The sequence below is a fragment of the Myxocyprinus asiaticus genome, chromosome 4 (assembly GCF_019703515.2).
Source record: "Myxocyprinus asiaticus isolate MX2 ecotype Aquarium Trade chromosome 4, UBuf_Myxa_2, whole genome shotgun sequence".
Lineage (NCBI taxonomy): Eukaryota > Metazoa > Chordata > Actinopteri > Cypriniformes > Catostomidae > Myxocyprinus > Myxocyprinus asiaticus.
Window position 1 is genome coordinate 38835377 of NC_059347.1, and position 27156 is coordinate 38862532.

General features: G+C 38.3%; 1 protein-coding gene across 5 annotated transcripts in view; it reads right to left on the bottom strand.

The window, feature by feature from the left end:
* The window catches only part of camkk1a (calcium/calmodulin-dependent protein kinase kinase 1, alpha a), a 140568-nt gene that overhangs the window by 63531 nt on the left and 49881 nt on the right, over positions 1-27156 (bottom strand). For all 5 annotated transcript variants that reach the window (XR_007897095.1, XM_051696695.1, XM_051696693.1 and 2 more), the window contains one exon: positions 406-820. Coding sequence is in view for 4 of the 5 variants with exons in the window: in XM_051696695.1 (XP_051552655.1) it covers positions 406-720 (315 nt within the window). In the remaining variant the exon portion in view is untranslated. The remainder of the gene's footprint in view (positions 1-405; positions 821-27156) is intronic.

Genomic DNA, 27156 nt, shown 5'->3' on the forward strand with positions numbered 1-27156 from the left:
GTGGTTTAAAAGACTGTATGACGCTATGTCGGTGCAAAAGCTGATTTGAATCTGGCAGCTTGTAACGTAATTGGCTGTTGCAGAAACACATATGTGTGATGCTACTCTGCGGGGCCCAGTTACATGTGTGACGGTACATATGAAAGGGTTAAACTATAAAATCTACACAAAAAAGCATTTCAGAACTAGCAAAAATTAAAATGAAGGTATAATAAAAAAGTTTCCAAGCCAGTTCTAATGTGACCTTTATATTGCAAAAGAAAAAAATAAAATAATAAAAATCAACCCCCTGGGACATAAAAGTGCATGTAGTTAAAGAAACACCAGTAAATGTAATGATGCATTTCATGATTCATACATTCTAATGACCATTGCAAATCCAGGTGATTTGTAAATTTCTCTCACCTGCGAGTCAGAGATGGACACTCGTTTGGACTCAATGGTTGGCTGTCTAGCCACTCGTGCAGAGATGTGGGAATAGCGGTCTGCTCCACCCCCCGCAGATCCGTATGTCCCTCTTTCCTGCAATGACATCTTCCTGCCTGATAGGTGTGGCCTCTGGGGTGGAGCTTTCCTAACACCTGTCCCATTCTTTACTCCATTGGAGGAAGGATCAGATCTTAAGGAGACAGCTGACATCTTTTCAATCATCTCAGAGGTCTGTAAGGAATCTGTGTCAAGCTCCACACCTACGGAACCGGGATCGCTGCTCATAGCCATGACAATGCAGAAGGAGGGGCTTGGAGGCAGGGAGGAAGGGGGTGTGGTTGTTTTTGCATTAAATGTTCCACCTCCAACTCTGGTTTGCAGTTACAGGCAACTGTGAGTGAGACAGATGGACAGAATAAAAGAGACAAAATAGAAAACATAGGAGTATGTTATCACCGTTAAGACAGAGACTTGCCATCAAAATGTGCATTCACACTGACAGTGATTTAAACACTGAAGGATGCCATGTTGCTGTACTGTTGGGGCTCCTACTCGACTATGGTATCCAACTGTATCAGAAGGCATTTGCTAATTTACATAAAGTTAAACTTTGCTCATCTTTGTTGCATTGCGAATGGTCGCTGTCACTCATGGCGCCTCTAATCGGCAGCACTCTTACAGAATGAATGACTGCCAGCAAAGTCCTTTTTTTTTTTTTTTGGTCAAATAAGTTTTATTGGAAATAAAAAAATATATTTTGTGTATACATATACAAATACAAAGAAACACACACACACACACACACACACACACACACACACATATATATATATATATATATATATATACACATATAAATAAAATACAAATAAAAAGTCACAAACCATCCCTTACCAGACCTGTTTACATTGAATTGAAAAGGTATGATTAAAATATGTTAAAACATTACATTGCCAAAATGATGTGTTAGTCGATAGGGTTTCCATCAAGGTAACAGATAAAAGGTGCCAAACTGTTCTTGTCAAACTGTTCAAATTTACCCTTCAGACAATATCTAATTTGTTCCAAGTGTAAAGTAGAAATCAACTCTCCAAGCCATAACTTGACCGTAGGAGCCTCCTTTTAGTTCCAGAACAGCAGTAGTAACTTCTTGGCCGTAACTAAACTGTACGCAAGCAATTTATGATGTGCTCTAGATAGTAGATGTGTAATATCAGAAAGTCCCAGAATGATGAGTGCAGGGTCCGGTTTAATTTGCACGCTGAGTATTTATGAAAGCACATCAAAAATTTCATGCCAATAACTCTGTATCTTGGAGCAGAAAATAAAACTATGGGACAAGTAAGCATCAGCAGAGTTGCATTTATCACAGAAAGGTGAGATACTCTGAAAAATTCTATGCAGTTTCTTTTTCGAATAATGTAATCTATGAATAACCTTAAACTGAATGAGGCAGTGTCTAGAATTGATGGAGTGTTCATTAATATCCTTTAAACTATTCCACCAAGTTTCCTCAGGAATTTCCACTCCTAGCTCTTTCTCCCATTCCTCTTTAAGTAATTTTGTAGAGGGAGAGTTAATGGATTGCAACAGGTCATAAATTAATGATAACGCATTTTTACTTCCTTTACACTGATCAAAACACTTGTCAATAACTGAGGGTGATGTATTATCCAAGGAAGGTGTATGAGCACGTATATGATTCCTAATCTGCAGAAATCTAAAAAAAATGACTCTGGGGAAGTTTACATTTTTGTTGCAATTGAGTAAAGGAGGCCAGAGCCCCATCAGTGAAAAGGTCCCCTATAGTATGCACCCCCATTTCTTCCCACTGAGTAAAAGTCCCATCCAAACTAGAAGGTATAAATGATGGATTCCTAGCAATAGGAGTTAGAAATGAAAGGGACTTTATCTTAAAATGTTATTTTATCTGTTTCCAGATACGAAGTATATTCCTGATTACAATACTTCTATTGAAAGTAGAATGGTTCAGAATCACAGGGGAAAGAATCACCGCTCCATGATTGTAGGGATAACACTGATCACGATCTATCTGCAGCCAATTTGGAGGATCGATAAGATCATCCAACCACATTGAAATTAATCTCATGTGAGAAGCCCAATTATAAAGATGAAAGTCTGGAAGTGCCAAACCTCCCTCTCGTTTGGGTTTACAGAGATTTGCCTTCTTGACTCTATGATTTTTATAGCCCCACAAGAACGGAAGAATAATCTAATCTAGATGTGTAAAGAAGGATTTAGGTAAAAAGATTGGGATAGATACAATCTCTGTGGCAGGAATATCATTTTAATTGCATTTATTCTGCCAAACAGAGAAACTGGAAGAGTTCTCCAAAACTGTATAATAGCTTGCAATTTCAACATTAAAGTGGTAAAATTAGCCTTTAAGAGCGAAGAATATTTATTAGTAACTACAATTCCAAGATATGTACATTTTTCCATTGATATTTTAAACGAGGAAGACTGTATCAAAGACAGATCTTTCAGTCCAATAGGCATGAGTTCACTTTTATTCAAATTAATTTTAAACCCAGAGAAAATCCCAAAAGTATTAATAGTGTCCCGAATAACAGGCAAACTCATATGAGGTTTGGTGATATAAAGTAGGATATCATCTGCATACAAAGATATTTTATTAACTGTACATAAGGTATTAAAACCATGAATAGCTGGGTCAGAACGGATGGTTTGAGAAAGTGGTTCTACGGTCAGTGCGAATAAGTGAGGCGAAAGGAGGCAGCCCTGCCTAGTCCCTCTTTGAAGATTAAAGGGATTGGACATTATTTTATTGGTTAATACCTGAGCTGTAGGATTTTTATATAGAATCTTAATCCAACCTATAAATTTATCGCCCACGTCAAATTTTTCTAGCACTGAAAATAGATAGTGCCTAATCCACTCGATCAAAAGCTTTTTCAGCATCGAGAAAAATTATTACCAAATTATCCTGAATTGCTCTGGAGTGATGCATTATGTTAAACAGGCGCCTAGTATTTTGTGAGGCATTCCTGCCCAGAATAAATCCATTCTGATCAGAATGAATTAGTCCACTAATTAATCTGCTAAGTCTATTTGCGAGGGTCTTAGACAATATCTTCTGATCAACATTGAGAAGAGAAATCGGTCTGTATCCTTCAACCTCCTCTGGATTTTTACCTTTTTTGGGAATAACAGTTATAATTGCTTCATTGAATGTCGATGGTAGTCCATTCACTAGTGCCTGCGTGAACATTTTGAGCAAGTAGGGAGAGAGACTGTCACTAATTTTTTTATATAATTCAGAGGGTAAGCCATCTGGGCCTGGAGTTTTACCACTCTTTAAGGAATTTATAGTGCCTTTTAACTCTTCTACAGATATATCCATATTAAGGGAGGCACGCTGTTCTTGGTAAAGAGAGGGTAGGTTGCATTTATTTAGAAATGTATCCATAGCTTGTAAATCAGTGCAGGGGTCCGAAGAGTATAATGTTGTGTAAAATTCCTTGAAGCATTCATTTATATCGTTAGACGAGGTACATTGTACTCCAAATTTTGTCTTGATTTTATGAATTGTCTTTTCATTTTCTAATTTACGCAACTGCCTCACAAGTAATTTATGTGGCTTTTCCCTGAATTCAAAATATTTTTGTTTAACGAAAAGAACAGTTTTATTATACTAAAATCTTAACTGTAGAATTTTTTTGTATGTTTCTAATGAAGGGTTTTGTGCGTTTTCATTATCTAATTGATGAATTTGTTTCCCTAACTCCAGAAGTTTTGATGACATATTATTGAAGACAAGTTCAAGTGTGACAGGTGCATGATCTGAAATTAGTATATCATGGATCTTATTGTTCAAGACATTAGAAATAAACTTGTTTTCTACCAGAAAATAATCAATGCGTGCATATACATTATGAATGTGTGAGTAAAAAGTATAATCTCTCTCAGTTGGATGAAAAAGTCTCCATATATCCACTAAATTGGAATTGTTAATAAATGTGTTAAAACAATTATTTGCATTAGACTGTGGGGGTCTCTTAGGAGATGATCTGTCCAGGTACGAATCCAGAACGCAGTTAAAATCCCCCCCATAATGAGATTAGTCTGAGAAATGTTTGGAATAAGAGAGAAAACTTTCTTGAAGAAATCCAGGTCATCATAGTTAGGGGCATAGACATTCACTAAAGTAATGGGAAAAGAATGTATCTCGCCAGACAAAATAAGATACCGACACTCTTTGTTTGTTTTCAGGGTTTTAAATTTAAATGGCACACTTTTCGTATAAGGATAGCGACCCCTCGAGCTTTAACAGAGAAATTAGATTGATATATATGCCCTATCCACCTGCATTTCAACTTGTCTTTAGAATCAGATTTCAGGTGTGTTTCCTGCAGACAAATTATATCAACAGAGAGTGATTTCAAATGAGATAGTACCTTACTTCTTTTAATGGGGTGGTTTAATCCTTTCACATTCCACGAAGCAAAAACAAGCCCTTGTCTGTTACTTTAAATTACAATATTGCTTTGCATCATTAAGGACCTAATATACTGTTATCACCACGCATTTTACCCCCTATAAGCATTATAAACAGGCCCCAACCCCTCTTTGTCCCTTGAAAACAACTTTCTGCATCTTGGCTGCCTTCTGCATAATTTCTTCCATTTCGTGGGTGTAGTGCAGCCGAAGAACAAAAGCCCATGGTGGTTCATCATCCCCGGGACGATTTCGCAATGCCCGGTGAGCACGATCCACAAGCGGAAGATTATTTAGCGACAATGCCTCCATCAGAGGTTGCGCAACAAAGTCCCTTTCTTTCATTCCGGCTTCGGCCCCTTCCTTGATGTGTAGTATGTGGATGTTCTGTCTCCTACTATGTCCTTCAAGGTCCATGCATTTGTCCGTGAGCTGTTCTACCACATGTTTTAGGTGCCCCACTTCTTGTTCAAGCTTGACAACCATATCCGAAGAGGTGGAAGCATTACTTTCCAAGCTTGCTAGTTTCATAGCATGCTCATCCAAGGTAATTTTAACCTCCGAAATCGCACAGCTGGCCTCATTTTGGAATGCCGTAAGCTCTCCTCTGATAGAGACAGCAAGCTGTTCGATCTTGGAGTCCATTATTTCCCCAATATCAGATTTAATTGAGCGTATTTCGGAACGGAGAGAAGAGATTGCACTGAGAATCGCTGTATTGCCCGTATCTTGAATATTTCCCAGGGGCAAGTCCTCCATAGCAACGTCTGAGGCAGCCACGGCCTGATCCGCTGCCTTACGAGGTTTGCCTGGCATGTTTAACTGTGATTGTACTAAGTCACCAATACTGATAGGTCAATTGTAGGTTGAATATCTCTTTCTTTCCCAACAATAGAATGTATTTAAAAAGATGTTCTGACTGAAATATATTGGATTTAGTGCGGAGCTGTCGTAGAACGTGTGCTACCCGCTCATGATGAAACCGTTTTTGCCAGCAAAGTCCTTTTTAAGGCAAGTCAGGTAACTTAGCGGCCACATTCGAAATGCCTGCAGGCAATTATTTTCTAGTCATCTAAGTACAGCTAAAATCTTTTTGAATGGGGAATGACCAAAATCTCCAAAATGTTTGGTCAATATTACGGTCCAATAACATATTAAAAATCAGCAATTAAATCTGATAAAACAATAGTATCATGAATTGTATTTCTTTTCCTCAAATCACACAAAATAATGCTATTTTTCAGGCTAGTCCAGCTTGTGTGTACAAGCATTCTTGAGTAATCAAACAGGTGATAGGTTCTTTTAAAATGTAAGGCCCAACTTCGATTCCTACAGCCACCATATTGATCACTGCAATGCCTCTATCAGACAGCAATTGGCTCTTTCAACTGTAAGGTGGAAATAAAGCCTCCATATTTAGCATTATGATTTCTCCCATACATATGCATATAAGGTTGCCATCTCATCCCCTTATGTCTCTACATCCGGTTGCTTTCTTTGTGCAAATCGCTGTGAAGGCACCTTTGCAGAGATCTTCCAATAATATACAAGCAAAATAAGTCAAACAATCAAACAGAAGACTGTTCTAGAGAAACAATGCTTAATGTTCTTGTAACCAAAGACATGCTGCCCCAACATAACGGCAGATAATAAATGTGTATTACAAAAAAGGCACATGCTATTTGCACCCTGGTGCAAATAGTGGCAGATATTATTTACACACCAACCCTGGTGAAAATAATGGTAGATACTATATGCACCCTGGTGCAAATAGTGTCTGATACTATTTGCACACATATTTAAATACTAACATACAGTATAAGGGCATCACTGCAATGTGTTTATTGTGTTTATTTAGAGTCCCACAGACACACTACATTAACCCCTACACCTAAACTTAACCTTCCCTTAATAAAAAAATAACCTTGGTTAAACAAAAGTAGCCATAGTTTCACCATGATATTTTGTTGTAAATTTACAGTAACCACAAAATTAACAATATACAATATTACCATCATAGTACTGTAGCAACACCATAGTTAATTGCATTAAAACTATGGTTTCTGCCAGAATACATGGTTACTACAATATTACTATAGTAATACAGTGATGCAATCTACACACAAGTGATGCCGAGCTGCGGGAATGAGTGCGATCGACAGACCTCGCTCAAACCCTTCTCTGCACTTCCCAACATTCACCATGACCAAATCACTGTGATGAATTCAACATTTATATAAATTTTTATCTATTATTGTAAGTAGAATTAAAGGAAATATTAAGAGTGTAAACAAGAAATCGGTTGGGAAAAGAGTGGGACAATAGGCGGAATCGAACCGGGGTTGCTAAGACGAGAGTACACATTCACACCGTCTTTATACCCCACACCACTCCAGCGAAACCTATAGTCTAGTTTGTCGTATATTCCTGTGGTTTCACCAGACTATTGGGGTGCAAACAGCTGCACTCTGTAGCAGATGCTATTTGCAGCCGGGTGCAAATAGTCACTCCATACAACAACAAAAAATGGCAATATGGCTGATTCAATATATTCAAACAATCAAATTGTTTCAAATTTGGTCTCTCATCTTTCTAAAACAAAGTACAAAACTGAATGGCTCAATTTTAACATTATCAGGTCTCGACATCATCTTGGGCTTTAATGAGGGCAAGTTAAAGTTGAAGTCAGAAGTTTACATACACCTTAGCCAAATAGATTTAAATTAAATTAAAACGTTTTTTTTTTACCATTCCTGACATTTAATCATAGAAAACATTCCTTGTCTTAGGTCAGTTAGGATCACTACTTTATTTTGAAAATGTGAAATGTCAGAATAATAGCAGAGAGAATTACAACCGCAATTCTGAAAAAGTTGGGACAGTATGATAAATGCTAATAAAAACAAAAAGGAGTGATTTGTAAATTATATTCAGCCTTTGCTATATTTAAAGCACTACAACTAAACATTCTATGATGTTTTACCTTGTGAATTTCATTGTTTTTTGAAAATGTACAGTAATTTCAAATCAGATGATTGCAACACGCTCCAAAAAAGTTGAGACAGGCCATTTAAGACTAATATCAATTTGACAAGTTGAAATAAGAAGGCAATGGGAAACAGGAGATGTTAAACAGGTGAGGCAATCGTGTCATAGTATATAGGGAGCCTCCAAAAACAGCCTAGTCCTTCAAGAGCAATGATCATTCGAGATTTGTCAATTTGCCAACTGGTGCTTCAGCAAATAATCCAGCACTTTGAGAACAATGTTCCCAAAAGACAAATAGAAAGGATTTGGGGCATTTCACCCAGTGCACAATATAGTTAAAAGATTCAAGGAATATGGTCAAATCTCTGTGTGAAAACCACTCCTGAATGCACGTGATCTCTAATCCCTCAGACGTCACTGTCTTAAAAAATGGCATTCATCTGTAATGGATATCATGAGACTTGGGATAACTTTAGTAAACCTTTGTTAGTCAACACCACTCGCCGCTGCATCCACAGATGCAAGTTAAGACTTTACTATGCAAAGCAGAAGCCCTACATCAACACTGTCCAGAAGCGCTGCCGACTTCTCTGGGCTCGTTCTCATCTTAGATGGAAAGCAGAACAGTGGAACTGTGTTTTTTTGGTCTGAAGAGTCCGCATTTCAAAACGTTTTTGAAAAACAAACCTGTCGTGTTATCCAGGCCAAGGAGGAAAAGGGCAATCCAAGCTGTTATCAGCATCAGGTCCAAAAGCCAGTGTCTGTATGGGCCAGGGGTGTGTCAGTGCCCATGGCATGGGTAACTCACACATCTGTGTGAACACCATGAATGCAGACATATATGTACAAATTTTGGAGCAGCATATACTGCCATCCAGCACCATCTGCATTTTCCAGCAGGACAACTTCAAACCACATACTGCCTAGATTTCAAGTGCATGGCTGTGTGAGCAGAGAGTGTGGGTGCTAGATTGGCCTGCCTGCAGTCCTGACCTGTCTCCAGCTGAGAATGTGTGGTGCATTATGAAGCACCCCATGTGACAACGAAGACCCTGTACTATTGTGTAGCTAAAGACCTACATAATGGATGATTGGGGAACAATTTCACTTTCTAAACTTAACAAACTTGTGTCTTCAGTGCCCAAATGCTTAATAAGTGTTATTAGAAGAAATGGTGATGTTTCACAGTGGTAAACACTCGACTGTCCCAACTTTTTTTGGAGCATGTTGCAATCATTTGATTTGAAACTGTACATTTAAAAATAACACTGAAATTCACAAGGTAAAACATCATATACAGGTGTATCTCAATAAATTAGAATGTCGTGGAAAAGTTCATTTATTTCAGTAATTCAACTCAAATTGTGAAACTCGTGTATTAAATAAATTCAATGCACACAGACTGAAGTAGTTTAAGTCTTTGGTTCTTTTAAATGTGATGATTTTGGCTCACATTTAACAAAAACCCACCAATTCACTATCTCAAAAAATTAGAATACATCATAAGACCAATAAAAAAAACATTTTTAGTGAATTGTTGGCCTTCTGGAAAGTATGTTCATTTACTGTATATGTACTCAACACTTGGTAGGGGCTCCTTTTGCTTTAATTACTGCCTCAATTTGGCGTGGCATGGAGGTGATCAGTTTGTGGCACTGCCGAGGTGGTATGGAAGCCCAGGTTTCTTTGACAGTGGCCTTCAGCTCATCTGCATTTTTTGGTCTCTTGTTTCTCATTTTCCTCTTGACAATACCCCATAGATTCTCTATGGGGTTCAGGTCTGGTGAGTTTACTGGCCAGTCAAGCACACCAACACCATGGTCATTTAACCAACTTTTGGTGCTTTTGGCAGTGTGGGCAGGTGCCAAATCCTGCTGGAAAATGAAATCAGCATCTTTAAAAAGCTGGTCAGCAGAAGGAAAAGCATGAAGTGCTCCAAAATTTCTTGGTAAACGGGTGCAGTGACTTTGGTTTTCAAAAAACACAATGGACCAACACCAGCAGATGACATTGCACCCCAAATCATCACAGACTGTGGAAACTTAACACTGGATTTCAAGCAACTTGGGCTATGAGCTTCTTCACCCTTCCTCCAGACTCTAGGACCTTGGTTTCCAAATGAAATACAAAACTTGCTCTCATCTGAAAAGAGGACTTTGGACCACTGGGCAACAGTCCAGTTCTTCTTCTCCTTAGCCCAGGTAAGACGCCTCTGACGTTGTCTGTGGTTCAGGAGTGGCTTAACAAGAGGAATACGACAACTGTAGCCAAATTCCTTGACATGTCTGTGTGTGGTGGCTCTTGATGCCTTGACCCCAGCCTCATTCCATTCCTTGTGAAGTTCACCCAAATTCTTGAATCGATTTTGCTTGACAATCCTCATAAGGCTGCGGTTCTCTCAGTTGGTTGTGCATCTTTTTCTTCCACACTTTTTCCTTCCACTCAAACTTTCTGTTAACATGCTTGGATACAGCACTCTGCGAACAGCCAGCTTCTTTGGCAATGAATGTTTGTGGCTTACCCTCCTTGTGAAGGGTGTCAATGATTGTCTTCTGGACAACTGTCAGATCAGCAGTCTTCCCCATGATTGTGTAGCCTAGTGAACCAAACTGAGAGACCATTTTGAAGGCTCAGGAAACCTTTGCAGGTGTTTTGAGTTGATTAGCTGATTGGCATGTCACCATATTCTAATTTTTTGAGATAGTGAATTGGTGGGTTTTTGTTAAATGTGAGCCAAAATCATCACAATTAAAAGAACCAAAGACTTAAACTACTTCAGTCTGTGTGCATTGAATTTATTTAATACACGAGTTTCACAATTTGAGTTGAATTTCTGAAATAAATGAACTTTTCCACGACATTCTAATTTATTGAGATGCACCTGTAATGTGTAGTTGTAGTGCTTTCAATATTGTTTTTTCAATTGATTCTTTTTTGTTTCTATTAGCATTTTTCATACTGTCCCAACTTTTTCGAATTGGGGTTGCATATATTTCAGCTTTTATTTCTTTCATCACATTCCCAGTGGGTCTGAAGTTTACATACACTTTGTTAGTATTTGGTAGCTTTGCCTTTAAATTGTTTAACTTGGGCCAAACATTTTGGGTAGCCTTCCATAAGCTTCTCACAATACGTTGCTGGAATTTTGGCCCATTCCTCCAGACAGAACTGATGTAACTGAGTCAGGTTTATAGGCCTCCTTGCTCACACATGCTTTTTCAGTTCTGCCCACAAATGTTCTATTGGATTGAGGTCAGGGCTTTGTGATGGCAACTCCAATACCTTGACTTTGTTGTCCTTAAGCCATTTTGCTACAACTTTGGAGGTATGCTTGGGGTCACTGTCCATTTGGAAGACCCATCTGCAACTGAGCTTTAACTTCCTGGCTGAAGTCTTGAGATGTTGCTTCAATATATCCACATAATTTTCCTTGCTCATGATGCCATCTATTTTGTGAAGTGCACCAGTCCCTCCTGCAGCAAAGCACTCCCACAACATGATGCTGCCACCCCCATGCTTCACAGTTGGGATGGTGTTCTTCGGCTTGCAAGCCTCACCCTTTTTCCCCAAAACATAACGATGGCGATTATGACCAAACAGTTCAATTATTGTTTCATTAGACCAAAGGACATTTCTCCAAATAGTAAGATCTTTGTCCCCATGTGCACTTGCAAACTTAAGTCTGTCTTTTTTATGGTGGTTTTGGAGCAGTGGTTTCTTCCTTGCTGAGCAGCCTTTTAGGTTATGTCGATATATGACTGGTTTTACTGTGGATATAGATACTTGCCTACCTGTTTCCTCCAGCATTTTCACAAGGCCCTTTGCTGTTGTTCTGGGATTGATTTGCACTTTTCGCACCAAACTACTTTCATCTCTAGGAGACAGAATGTGTCTCCTTCCTGAGCAGTATGAGGGCTGCGTGGTCCCATGGTGTTTATACTTGTGTACTATTGTTTGTACAGATGAACGTGGTACATTCAGGTGTTTGGAAATTGCTCTCAAGGATGAACCAGACTTGTGGAGGTCCACATTTTTTTTTCTGAGGTCTTGGCTGATTTCTTTAGATTTTCCCATGATGTCAAGCAAAGAGGCACTGAGTTTGAAGGTAGGCCTTAAAATACATCCACAGGTACACCTCAAATTCAGTACACCTCCTATCAGAAGCTAATTAGCTTATTGTATAAAGGCTTGACATCATTATCTTGAATTTTCCAAGCTGCTTAAAGGCACAGTTAACTTAGTGTATGTAAACTCTCCATGCCATTTTTCTGACTGCATTTGTGAATGTTATGTGCAGCGAGGTGCCTATGAAGTCATCCATACATGACCAGCTAATTGAAAAAAAGTGTGTTTCTCAGGGAGCCCAATTTCCACAGACGGGAGATAATTAGGAGCCACCACTGTGAACAAGAACTGCTTTGTACTCGCTGACTTTGTGTGAATATGTGTGTGTGTGTGCGCGCATCCCATTTCCCTCAGAGCCATTTGACTCAAATAATCTATCTATCTGTCTGGGGTTTGTTTGTGGAAGATTGAGACAGTGTGCAAGTCTTTTCCTCTACCCATACAGAGACATCAGTGTGTGAGACGGCTGCCTGAGGCCTATTGATTAACACACTGCAGAGTCAGACTCAATCCAACTGCAGCAGTGCTTTACAAAGCCAAAAGAACAACATTAGCAACATCACAGGACCCTGAACCCAAACAGCACATTAAATCATCCATGAAACAGTAAGATATAATAACATAAAGGTCGAAATAAAGAAAGGGAGTGAAATATTACAATAGAATAGCATAGAAGTAAAAACTGTAAAAATAATAAAGATGAACAGGAACAACATGTTACTAGTGTATGCAAGTGGTCTATTGAATTGGATGAGATTTTAAAGGGCTGACACATGTGACGATATCCAGACAGTTGATGGTGAGCCTGGTAAGTACATGGATGGGAGACCTCCTGGGGAAAACTAAGGTTGCTGCTGGAAGAGGAAGGCCAGCAGGGGGTGTGGTCTGTGTGGGTCCTAATGCTCCAGTATAGTGACGGGGACGCTATACTGTAATCTTCGGTATACATCTTCGGGTGAGACGTTAAACTGAGGTCCTGACTCTCTGTGGTCATTAAATCCCAGGGCACTTCTCGTAAAGAGAAGGGGTGTAACCCTGGGGTCCTGGCAACATTTGCCCATTGGCCTCTATCCATCATGGCTTCCTAAAAATCCCCTGTATATATATATATATATATATATATATATATATATATATATATATATATATATATATATATATATACACACACACACACTACCTGTCAAAAGTTTTGAAACACTTGACTGAAATGTTTCTCATGATCTTAAAAATCTTTTGATCTGAAGGCGTATGCTTAAATGTTTGAAATTAGTTTTGTTGAAAAAAATATAATTGTGCCACCATATTAATTTATTTCATTATAAAACTAAAATGTAATAAAAAAAAAAAAGTTTTTGAAATTGATGACTTGGACCAAATAATAAAGAAAAGCAGCCAATAAATGCCCAGCATATAGATGGGAATGCCTTCAAAACTGTTTAAAAAGCATCCCAGGGTGATACCTCAAGAAGTTGGTTGAGAAAATGTCAAGAGTACATGTCTGCAAATTCTAGGCAAAGGGTGAGTACTTTGAAGATGCTAAAATATAACATAAGTTTAGTCACAACATAATTCCCATAGTTCCATTTATGTTATTCCATAGTTTTGATGACTTTATTATTATTCTAAAATGTGAAGAAAAATTATAATAAAGAATGAGTAAGTGTTTTAAAACTTTTGACCGGTAGTGTATATGAATTGACTACATCACTGAACTTTACTCTCCACCAATAGCTGGTGTTTGGTGACCATTCTGGGGCACTATGGCTGCCGTCGCATCATCCAGGTGGATGCTGCACATTGGTGGAGGTTGAGGAGTTTCCCCTAATACTTTGTAAAGTGCTTTGAGTGCCTAGTAAAGCGCTATATAAGGGGTTATCTCAAAATGCTCAAATATTGGCATATCAATCATTCTGGTGTATACATTGGTCAGTCACTAAATATGAGAGTCACATTTCACTCCCCAAAACATTTGTTTAACAATAACGATCATGCAAAACAGTGGTCATATGTAGAGTCAAAAACTGTGACTGATTCATAAGGACAAATGCAGAACAACAGATCAAAAACTATATTCTCATTTACCCACATTACCTTCCAAATCAATCAGACAACTGATTTCATCTCATTATTCAACTTAATTTTGATGTTATGATAAATGACTAACTGAATATGCAAATAGTTCACACTTTGGCTAAAGTGTCCAGACATTTTACAGAATCATCGGACAACCCAGAAAATTGGAAAAAGCTATTATTACTCCATTTTTTAAATCTGGTGATTCCAATTTGGTCTCAAATTATTATCCAATTTCGATTTTACCTGTCATGTCTAAGGTCTTTGAAAAGGTAGTGGCAGAACAATTAATAAATCACTTAGATAGTATTAATTTCCTTCACCCACAGCAGTTTGGTTTTAGGCCCCAGCACTCTACGGAAACTGCAAACTTATTTTTTGGAAAATGTAAGACGTTCTTTAGATCAGGGGCATGTTGTGGGAGCAGTTTTTATTGACCTGAAAAAGGCATTCGATACTGTTAACCATGATATTCTTTTGTCTAAATTAACTGCTTTTAATTTTTGTAATCAAACATCTGAGTGGTTTGCCTCTTTCCTACAAAAAAGAGAGCAATGTGAGATAATTGAGCAAAAAAATCTTGAGAAAAATCATCTTTTATTAACAATAAACTAGAAATACTCCAAGGTTAAATTTTAGGTCCATTGCTTTTTAGTTTATTTATAAATGATTTACCAAGTTGCTGCCCAGATATTAAGTGCCAGCTTTATGCTGACAACACCGTTTTTTACACATCAGCTAAAACACCAGCAAAGGCAACTGAGATTTTAAATGCAAACTTGGAGGGGATATCTAGGTGGCTCCAAAATAACCACCTCAAATTGAACGTCAGAAAAACAGTTTCTATGTGTTTCTCTAATAGAAAACAAAAAAGAACAATGAAAATTAAGATACAAAATAAAGAAATAGAAGAGGTAAAACAGTGTTTAATTTCTTAGGTATTACTTTAGGTTCTCAACTCATATTTGATAGACATGTAAGGAAACTTTCAAAATACATAAAGATTAACTTACATTGTTTCAAATGTGTATTAGAGAGAGCACTTCAAAGCAAACGGCTGAGATCTTTATGCATGCAATGATTTTGTCTCATATTTCATATTGCATTACAGTTTGGACTCAAACAAATGAATCCTTAGCAAATTGTATAATGTCACTTTACAATCAGATAAAGTCCCACAGGTATTATGTAATTTGCTAAATAGACAGGATGGTAGTAGAACAAGGAGTACAGCGAATGGTAACTGTGGGGTTGACTATCGCAGAACAACTCAGGGGCAAAGGGCCTTTTCTGTGAAAGGTTCCCAACTCTGGAACATGCTACCATCTGAAATAAAATCAATAACAGACATACAATCTTTTATAATATTGGTTAAGCACTGGTTTAAAAGAAACCAGTGCTGTACTCATTTTTAATTCTCAATTAATTCTTAAGTCAAATCTTTTATACTATATGTCACCAGGGTTGGGAGCAACATTAGTATTTATTTAGCTATTTATTAAAAAATGTATATGATTAGTTTATATTGCTTGATTTATGTAGTTTTTAATGAAACAAGACTATCTAGGGACCTGAGATGCAAATTAGCATGTGCTATAATCTCTGTGTACAACACATCTTTTTTAGTTTTTGTGCTGAAATCATGTTTCTGTACTGTCCCTATACAAATAAACCAATAAAAAAAAAATAATAAAAAAAACCCTGACTGTCTGCTGGTAGCTTTTTTTCTGAGAGCAAGGGCATACTCTCTCCTCCCTCACATCAATGTGTCTCTCTCATGATCAGACATTGTTTGCTTCACAGAGAGCAGGACAGCTGGTTGAGCCTTTGTTTTACAGATAAAAGACGTAGAAAAGCAAAATGCAGCACTCTGCACATAAATAGAGAGGTAGAGAGAGACATAGGGATGAATTTCTTCATCCATTCTCATAATAGCTTTTCACACATCTGCCTTCATTTTTTAGGGCAAATGGGAGAGGTTTTCTTCTCTAGGCCCCAAATGGCTTTTAAAAATCACAGCCAGTTCACAGAGACCCTGTTTCAGCGCAAGGTCAAACCTTTGGGTGAAAGTTTTGTCCCCCTGCTAGTGGATCTTGGTTTAGGCTCAACACTGGGGCATATTTTATCTAAATGCTCCTAGAAGATTCAGGTTATGACTGTTTGTGGGGCATTCAGAGAACAAACATACTCCGCTGGACAATGCTTGCAAAGACTTGTGAAATGTATAAATAAATGTATATCTAAAAACAAGCACATCGGCCTATACTTCTATTGATATTTGTATTTATAAGTACAGTGAATCTGAATGAAATATAGTAGGTGTATTTATCCCCTGTATTTATGTGTATCATGTATGTTTCATACAGTTTAAGCTATTTAAATATCCATTTAAAGATCACATTTTTCATAACAATTAAAATAAAAAATAATTAAATTAATCATTACCAGCTATGTTTGTATGAATAAATACAATGAACAATGCTCTTAGTTCAAGTATCACTCCCTGTGGGCTTCAAACCTACAACTTTTGATTTAACAGTGCATATGTTAAACGCTAAGCGACCACATACACTAAACATGACATAATAAGGTTCTTCAATAGAGGCAAAGATGCATAGACTTTCTATATTTATACAGACAGATATGCCAGGTTTTCCTAAAGACAATAAAATGTACAATGTGCCATCCCTGTGTGTGAGTATGTGAGCATTCACACACACTAACGGATGAACAGCAGAAAATAATGTTTTTTAGGACTTGAACAGTATGTGGCATTTTTAAAAACAGAGCTTTTGACTCATGCAGACAACAATGGAAATAGGGGGAGACTAATGTTAAATGCTACAGGAATTAAATGTCCTAAACTGACTCCTATCTGCCTGTATATCTCCCCATGCAATCAGTGTTATCTGTCACTCTAGACTGACATTGAATTAATTACATGGTATACCAATTAATCACAATTAATCGCATATATAAACATTTGCTGAGAAAGTCCCTCAAATAACAATAATTCAATATATAATGATTAAAATAATTATTTAAATAGTTATAAATTTTATATATATATATATATATATATATATATATATATATATATATATATATATATACACACACACACACACACACACACACACACACACACACACAGTATGTTATAAAATTACGCTCCATCAAGCTGTGTTTGAATGCAAGAATGTGTTCTCATCTTGTGCTGTCTGCTGTCAGAAAGTGTGTTTGTTCACTGTACAGCTGCACATTGCCTATACAGCTGGAGTTTCGCTTACTGCCCCCTGGAGAAAACAGGTGGTACTTCAAGCCTGAATTGCTCAATGGTAGTAATATTCTTTATTATGGTCCGGGGACATGATTAATTGCGTTAAATTTTTTAACGTTTTTTTTTATATATATACATATAATTAATCGCACTGAATTGACGCATTAAATCTGCCATGGAATTTGCATTACCGCGATAGAAACAATAGTTGTACATTTCTTACGGTTTACATTATCCACCCCAATTCAGAGCCCAGCAGTTGCTTGATGGTCTCATTATATAGCGTTAACATGTCAACAAGGAATGCTGTTTTTTGTAATTAAAATTTTTTATTGATTCAAAGAAAAAAACACAACAAAGAAAAACACAACCTATACACACCGAATCAACATTTAACTTTTAACCCTCATTAACATCCCTCCCCAAACACCAACCCCACCCTACCCCAAAGAACACCCCTGTGGTCACATAAAATAATACACACACACAAACAATAAAATAAAAATAAATAAATAAAAATAAATAAAAAATAAAATTATAATAAACATGCATAATTAAAGTAAACGTCTCCCTCCTCATCCCTTCCCCTAGAGTCCTCCAAAACTGCCAAATACCTACCCCACTTCCTGAAAAATAAGTCCTCCAGCCCCAGCCTTCCATCTATCATCTTCTCATAAGCTGCCACCCTCCCCATCTCCACACACCACTCCAGAAATGGTGGCACTCCGTCTGACTTCCATCCCCTTAAAATAATTTGTCTGCCAATCATCACGCCAGTCAGAACCCAATTTTTTATATATTTGTCCCCTGAATTTATAACTTCCCCATCGCCCAAAATGCAAAGCCTGGGGCAAAGTAAAATTTGAGTGCCCAGAATGTCACACAAATAATTCTGAATCTTTAACCAAAATTTAAACAATCTGGACACTTTAGTCCATACCGAGTGTAAATGCGAAATAACGGGGTTTAACTTAACTTTTCCGGTTAGTTTGATAGAGATGCTTTGTAATGGAGAAATAGGGGCAAGAACTGCCTGTTCAATAACAAACCAGGGAGGGGCTCTCTCAGGTGGAAGTGACCAATGAGCCAAATGTCTGAGACTGAACGCATAGTAATAAAACAAAATCTTGGGTAGGCCTAGCCCTCCTTTGTCAATCGGCCTGTGTAACTTATTAAAATGCAATCTGGGACGTTTACCATTCCAAATGAAGGACTTCGCTATACTATCAAATTGCTTAAAATAAGAGAGGGGGACAACTACAGGGAGAGATTGTAGCAGGTAGTTAAATTCTGGAATACAATTAATTTTAATAACATTAACCTTCCCAATCATCGATAAATGTAATGAAGCACACCTGCCCACATTGCTCGAAAATCTTTTTATTAAAGGGTCAAAATTAACACTAACTAAATCAGACAAATTTGTTGGAATAAAATTCCCAAATACTTAATGCCCTGTTTGGGCCATTGGAAGGCGCCCGGCTGAAAAGCCGTTACTGGGCAGTACGCTGTCAACTTTGTATCCTGAGAACTTGGAAAAGGAATTAATAATTCTGTGGAGGCAAGGCATAGATCTAGTAGGTTCAGAGACAAATAATAAAATATAATCTGCATAAAGCAAATAAATAAATAAATAATAAAGTAAAGTAAATGCGCCACACCTCCCGCCACCACCCCTGGAAAATCATCCTCCCCACTTATCATGGCTGCTAATGGTTCCAGGGCAAGACAGAACAATAAAGGGGAAAGAGGGCAGCCCTGCCGAGTGCCCCTATCCAGAGTAAAATAATCTGAAATTAATCCATTTGTTTGTACCAATGCTACAGGGTGTCTATAAAGTAACTTAATCCAACCAATAAATGTACTCCCGAACCCATACATTTCCAAAATCTTAAAAAAATAATCCCATTCTACCATATCAAATGCATTTTCAGCATCAAGTGAGATGGCAGCGACCGGAGATTGATCATTTGCTACTGACCACATGATATTGATGAGACGCCTGATGTTATCAGAGGAGCTGCGGCCCTGAATAAACCCCACCTGATCTATATGTATAAGAGATGTCATAACATTACTTAACTAACAAACAACATTTTGACAATATTTTTACATCTAGTTGGATTAGAGAGATTGGACGGTAACTTTTACACTTGCTTGGATCTTTGTCCTTTTTAAGAATCAGACTGATCCGGGCTTGTGTTATGGATGGAGGAAGCTTTCCATTCTTTAATGATTCAGTATAAACTTCTAACAAAAGTGGAGCCAGTTCTGTAGCATAGGATCTAGAAAATTCTGCGGCAAAACCATTTGTCCCCGGAGCCTTGCCAGTAGGTAGGGACTTAATTACCTCGTCAAGCTCTTCCAAGGTTATCTCAGAATCAAGAGCGTTTTTTTGCTCAATCGTCAGTTTAGGAAGATCTAATGGTTCCACAAAGTTTCTAATATCTTCATCAGTAGACGAAGAAGTGGAACTATAAAGATCAAGATAAAACTCTTTAAAGGCATTATTAATATCAATGGCTGAGGTAAAAATTTCACCACCAGCAGATTTCACTAAGGGAATGATAGAAAGAGACTCTCTCTGCTTTATATATCTAGCCAAAAGCTTCCCTGCTTTGTCACCCGACTCTATGTATGACTGTCTTGCCCTGAATAACCAAAACTCCACTTTCCGCGACAAAATAGTATTATATCTATATTTCAATCAGGTCAACTCTCTGAGGCCATCAGCTGACATAAGCCCCCTAGAGCAACATTGATGCTTCACAGGATCTGTCAAAATCTTGTTCTTATGGATATTTGGAGACTTTTGAACCCATCTGGTAGGGACTATACATTTTTTTCATCAGTCCATAAGATTTATTCTAGAATAGATTTTTTTTTATATATCTAAATCCCTCATTTCATCTGTCGTTGATTGCTCAATTGGAAATATCTTAGTCTCAGATCAGGGCCTGGTGAGTTTAGAGGTGTTGCCATATACAGAGAAATAGAAATCATTCTTATGGACTGATGAAAAAAATGTATAGTCCCTACCAGATGGGTTCAAAAGTCTCCAAATATCCATAAGAACAAGATTTTGACACATCCTGTGAAGCATCAATGTTGCTCTAGGGGGCTTACACACTTTTGCTTCACTGTGATCAAGGACTGAGTCCATCAAAAGATTAAAGTCTCCTCCCAATATTATATCATGAGGGGTGCCAGCGGTTTGCAGCATCCTGTCAAGATCTAAAAAAAAGCCCTGATCATCAGCGTTAGGTGCGTAAATATTAGCCAAAATCAACCTTTGCCCTTGAATTTCAGCTAAAACAATAATGTCTCTCCCTAATTTATCTTTAGTCTGTTTGAGACATTTGAATGGTAGATGGTTATTAATCAATATAATGACTCCCTTGCTCTTTTTTTTTTTTTTTTTTTTTTTAATTTAATTTTCTTTATTTATCACACATTATACATTTGCACATATACGGTGAAATTCTTCTTTTTTTTCACATATCCCAGCTAGGCTGGGGTCAGAGTGCAGGGTCAGCCATGATACGGCGCCCCTGGAGCAGATAGGGTTAAGGGCCTTGCTCAAGGGCCCAACAGTGGCATCTTGGCGGTGCTGGGGCTTGAACCCCCGACCTTCTGATCAGTAACCCAGAGCCTTAACCGCTGAGCTACCACTGCCCTACCACTGCTCTTACTTGAGCCAGCACTAAAAAAAACATGTCCACCCCATATCTTCCCAAATTTTTCAGCTTCCTGCAGGGAGAGATGTGTTTCTTGAAGAAACACTATATCATATTTCTTACATTTAAGAAAAATAATAACCTTCCTTCTTTTTATGGGGTGCCCCAACCCATTTACATTCCATGTGGAGAGAGATAGTACACTCATATTAACATTTGACATTTTGATATAGTAGAAAAAATAAATTGTGTGTCAAAAACAAAATTATACAAACCACATTCCCCATTAGTGAAACAATCAAACCCCAAACTCCCCCCCCCCCCAAACAAAACAAACAGAAAAAAGAAAAACGTGCGCATTAATTTGTGAGGTAAAATTACATAACAGAAAATACTTTGTAAAATAATCCCAGCCAATAGGAAGAACGAACACAAAGAACGAGTAGATTCATTCACAGAACTGTCTCAAAGGTGTGATCTTCCACAAAACAAATTCCAGCTGATATAAAACCATTCAGATTCCTCGGACAGACAAACGAATGTTCAGTGAGCCGGCTGTTATGAGTTCAGCGGATGACGTAATAATACTCAACAAATAAACTCCAGCCAGCAGGAGGAATAAGCACGAAGAATGAACAGATTAATCCTCAGCTGTTCCAAAGAAGTGTTATTCAATAGAACAAGCCCCAGTGGCTAGGCGGAACCAATACAAAAAGAAACAAATCCGGCATCCCGGTTCCCCGGATGGTCGAGTCAATTCACTCGGAGGCCGCATAAAATATATACCATGACTTAAACAATCCGTCAACTTTATAACATCCTTTGTGTGAGCATGTAGATATTTTTCGGTCATCCGTAGTGTCCACTCTCAAACTGGCCGAGAACTTCAATGCAAAAGTAATTTTCATCAATGCAAAAGTATCTTTAAGGAAAAGTGTTATTCACAAAACAAACTTCAGCCACTTGGCGGAGCCAACTCAATAAGAAAAAAGAAACCAAAATGACGCCCAGCTTCCTCAAAAGCCGGAGTAATTACAGCGAGTCCACCCACTCACAAGAGAAACACCCAATGGTTTACTCACCCATTGATTCTATAAAAGACATTGCCTGATTGGGACATGTAAATACTTTGCGACCGTCCTTCGTTTCTATTCTCAGTTTGGCCGGAAACATCAGAGCAAAAGTGATCTTTCGCTGATGTAAGAGTTTCTTACATTCCTTGAACCGATCGCGTTTCCCTCTTGTCGAACTCGCAAAGTCCAGGAACAAGAAAATATTATGGTTCTTCCAAGAAAGCTTCCCTTTGCTCCTTACCTGGCGCAACACAAGATCTTTATTGGATGATCTCAGAAATCTGGCCAGAATCGATCGGGGCCTATCTCCCTCAGCAAAAGTCTGTGAGCTCGCTCGATTTCCAGCTTGTGGCCTGTTATGTCGAGCAGACTCTGGAAAAGCTCGTCTAGCAATTTCACCATATCTCTGCCCTCCTCATGCTCAGGAATTCCAAGAATTCGAACATTATTCCTGCGGCTTCTATTCTCAAGATCTTCAAGCTTTTCAAGGAGATGTTCCAAGTCAACTCTGGTCGCGGGCAGATTAGCAGTTTAATCCCTCTCTGAAGATTCCAGACAATCGATACGTCTCTCAACATCAGTCACTCTTGTAACTAACTCAGAGAATTTTATTTCCTTCGCCGTAATCGATCGCCGTATTACAGCGAGATCCTCCAAGTCAGCAAGAACCTTCGTCAACATCACCGACATGTTGGACAACTGACGCTGGATCACCTCTCCCGCCACGCCATCCAAATCGAGTCCCCGGACTGTAGGCCTGTCGGGGCTTTCATCCTGAACACGTAAGTGTCTTTTAATGTCTCCAGAGCCCGAGGATTTTGACTTCTTTGCCATGTTTTGCCTCAAAGAGCAAATGTGTAACTGGGTGTATCAAATTTCATCAGATTATAACATGAAAATAATAAAATATTTAGCAAAGTGCGCAGAGCTTGTCGCTCACACGTCTGCTTCTTGCATGGCATCACGTGACCTCCCCAGGAATGCTGTTTTAAGAGGTTTTTGCAGTCTTGCAGTGTGCAGTCTTGCAGAAATTTCAAGAATTATTAAGATCCAAGAAAAATAAAATTCACAAGCACTTGGCCAAGCGACAGTCAGCGCGCCCCACCTTTGTTAGTAGCAGAATATGGGTGTTTTCAAACCAGCATGAGCGTTTTTCAAGCACTTTACACAATTTGCCTACTACACTGAGATTCCCTGCTTTCATTGGATAGTTCCAAAACACCAATCCAGGTTTGGAAACACCCACTGATTATTACATTGAGATTTCCTACTTTCATTGGATAGTTGAAAAACACCCATCCCGATTTGAATACACCCACAGATTGAGAAACGGTCATTATTTTTCCGCAGAGACCTATACTTCAGAAGTTTTGCTTTGTCTGAGATTTTGCTCCTTTGCTTCCTTTCGTTAGACGAGGACGCTGACATGCTGTCTTACTGGTGTCTTGCATTTTATGGATCTTTGAGAGTCTCAAAGCACATCACTCCCAAACTACTTATATTTTTGTATTTATCTGAATATTTTGCAATAAACAAAATTAAGTTACTTATATTTAATAATTAAAATAAAACAGATATTTCTTAACTTATAAGAAAACTTAAAATCAATAGTTTTATATATTTGCGTTGTTTTTAATTCGATTACGTCATATGCATTGCTTCATGGGATTGTAGTTCATTCCCTCATTCAAGATGTTTAAGACAAAGTCTTGAGATTCACCTTGGTGCTGGTTGTTTAGGTTCATGGCTTAGAATGCTTTTATGAGGACTTTTATGAAATCCCTATAGGAAAATGAATGGGAAAAACACTCCCAGTACCAAAGTGCACAGATTCTACGTGATATTCTACACAACAGTGAAAGGATTAAGAACTATTTTTTCTGATACAAATCTCAATTAAACACAGTTAGTGCACATTTGCACATAGCATGCACATGCACAGCCATCAACAGCCTTATTCTGTCACTAATAGCTTCTGAGTATAGCCTGTTTAGCTGACTATCTAAACTAATCCAGGCAGATCTACCAGCTCCTGAAAAAAGAGAATATAACCTGAACAGTGTTTTTCAGTACGCGAGTGTGAGTTGGCATTCACAGACACTTCAGTTGTACTCCCAGGTGCTAGATATCCATTTCAATCCAACACATCTGTATGCATTGTGCAGACACTCATTCTTCCAGCACTGGAAGGACTGAGCTCTAGCAGGCGTCCTTGTAGAAGCAGAGTGCATTTATGCGGCTCTTGCAGCAAGTCCCTCCAGCTGAGGAGAGATGCACGAAGCGGAGTGAAGGATATGTGATGAAGGAAAATAGGAGGAGGAGAGGTGAATGACTGTAAAACTCAGTGCCCACGTTCTGCCTCCTCTCACTTCAAATCAACACCAAAGCTTTGATGCAAACTGTGAGGGAACAGCGCCCAAATGGCTCTAGCGCTGTATCAATCAGTGGGTGGTGATCTGGAGCTGCTGGAACTAGAACATGCGTTTATGTGCTGTTAGACAAGATAGACAGCAAACTAGCGCTTGACTTAACACCGGGAGAAAGATGTGCTTTGAAATGGCAAATAATTAAAGAGGCAAGAGCATATATATATATATATATATATATATATATATATATATATATATATATATATATATATATATATATATATACACTATACTGCCAAAAGTATGCGCTCATCTGCCTTTAGACGCATATGAACTTAAGTGACATCCCATTCTTAATCCATAGGGTTTAATATGACGTCGGCCCACCCTTTGCAGCTATAACAGCTTCAACTCTTCTGGGAAGGCAAGTACCATTCTCCTGGCAACCGCCAAACCCAGACTCGTCCATCAGATTGCCAGATGGAGAAGCGTGATTCGTCACTCCAGAGAACGCGTCTCCACTGCTCTAGAGTCCAGTGGCGGCGTGCTTTACACCACTGCATCCGACACTTAGCATTGCACTTGGTGATGTATGGCTTGGATGCAGCTGCTCGGCCATGGAAACCCATTCCATGAAGCTCTCTATGCACTGTTCTTGAGCTAATCTGAAGGCCACATGAACTTTGGAGGTCTGTAGCGATTGACTCTGCAGAAAGTTGGCGACCTCTGCGCACTATGCGCCTCAGCATCCGCTGACCCCGCTCTGTCATTTTACGTGGCCTACCACTTCGTGGCTGAGTTGCTGTCATTCCCAATCGCTTCCACTTTGTTATAATACCACTGACAGTTGACTGTGGAATATTTAGTAGCGAGGAAATTTCACGACTGGACTTGTTGCACAGGTGGCATCCTATCACAGTACCACGCTGGAATTCACTGAGCTCCTGAGAGCGGCCCATTCTTTCACAAATGTTTGTAGAAGCAGTCTGCATGCCTAGGTGCTTCATTTTATACACCTGTGGCCATGGAAGTGATTGGAACACCTGAATTCAATTATTTGGATGGGTGAGCAAATACTTTTGGCAATATAGTGTATATATATATATAGGAATACTTACAACATTAGTCAAAATTTGTGTCTAAATTTGCACACTATTAGAATATGTATTGTACTGGATGAAAAACTGATGTCCCAGTCATTAATAAACTACATTATTTTGGATTGCATGTCAGCAGTATGAATACATTCCTGGACATACTTCAAACGGGAATGTGGGAATTGTCCTGTGACCCAAATATATTATATAGTGACAACAATCGTGAAAATTATTTGCTCTGGTATGTTTAAAAAAAGCACAATTTAACCACAAAGAACAACTTTCTTGGTATATAGTATATATATATCAGTTCAAACAAGTCGCTCGACTCACAGTTCTTCACCGTTTTATTGTAATTCAGCAATTTGAATATGACGTCTCCTCAGCTCCCGTCACATTATCGTATAGTGAAGTGTGAAGGTATCAGAGCATATTTCACCTATTGTTTTAAGAGTACTGAGGATAAGGACATCCTACTTATTTGACACAAGCTTTTGGCATACTAGAAAAGTAGGCATATTTGGAGACAGGGAAGGTTTTAGCCAAGGCAGTTTACTGAATAAAGGTACTTTATCTGACCCTTATAATTAAAAAAAGTCATTTTTTGCTACTGTGACTTCTTTAAATGTCCTCTTTGCATATGAAATGAATAACAATGCTTACAGGTTGCAGGTTTGCTGTCTGGTCCAATATTGTTGTCACTGCGCCATCCTTTAATAGCATCCTATCTGTAAAGTCTGCATTATATTGTGACAGGTTCACAAAACAATCCATGTTAAAAATGTTTCCGCATCTGCTAAGGTCAGTCTGAAAGGATCAGCTACTCTGTTAAAATATAATTCAGTCAAGTCAAGACAAATGTATATGTATAGCACTTTTCACAACAGACATTGTTTCAAAGCAGCTGTACAGGAAATTACGCTATCACAGAAAATGAGTGAATATAATGCCAATATTAGTTATTTATGTTTAGAACTATTAGTGGTTAAAATTAGTAAACTAAGTAAGTGTTGTAGGTCAATGTTTAAACAAAATGATTTGGTATGAACTATAAGATTTACTGTTAAAGTAATTCTTTCCTAACGTTAATTTGGAATTATATGCAAGGTGGCTGGTGCTACACATAGAAAGGAAGCTCACAGTCCAGATGCACTCTAAACTTTCCAAACAGCTTCAGGTGATGTAGATCGCAAAGTATGAGGGAATTATACAAAAATACCAAATAAGTAAATACAGAAGCACTCTCATTGTGGAATAAACGGAGCCGGAGCTCTTTAAAGGAAACACCCCGGCGTTAAATCTTAAATGCAGTTATATTTAATGCGTTATATCTTTATTAAGTTAAAATAATACGGAAGTAGATCGTTTAAATAACTACAAACTCCGAAACTGGCATTTCTCTGTGCGGTCAGCACCTCTTCTATGAGTTGCGTGAATGTCCCGATCTAAGGGGGAGAGATTGAATCTGCACCCGGCTGATGCAAACTCTGTCGTGGGGACGCTCATCCCTCGAGCGCGCACACTTGCTGCAGCTAGATTATAACGTGATGGCTCGTGACTTAT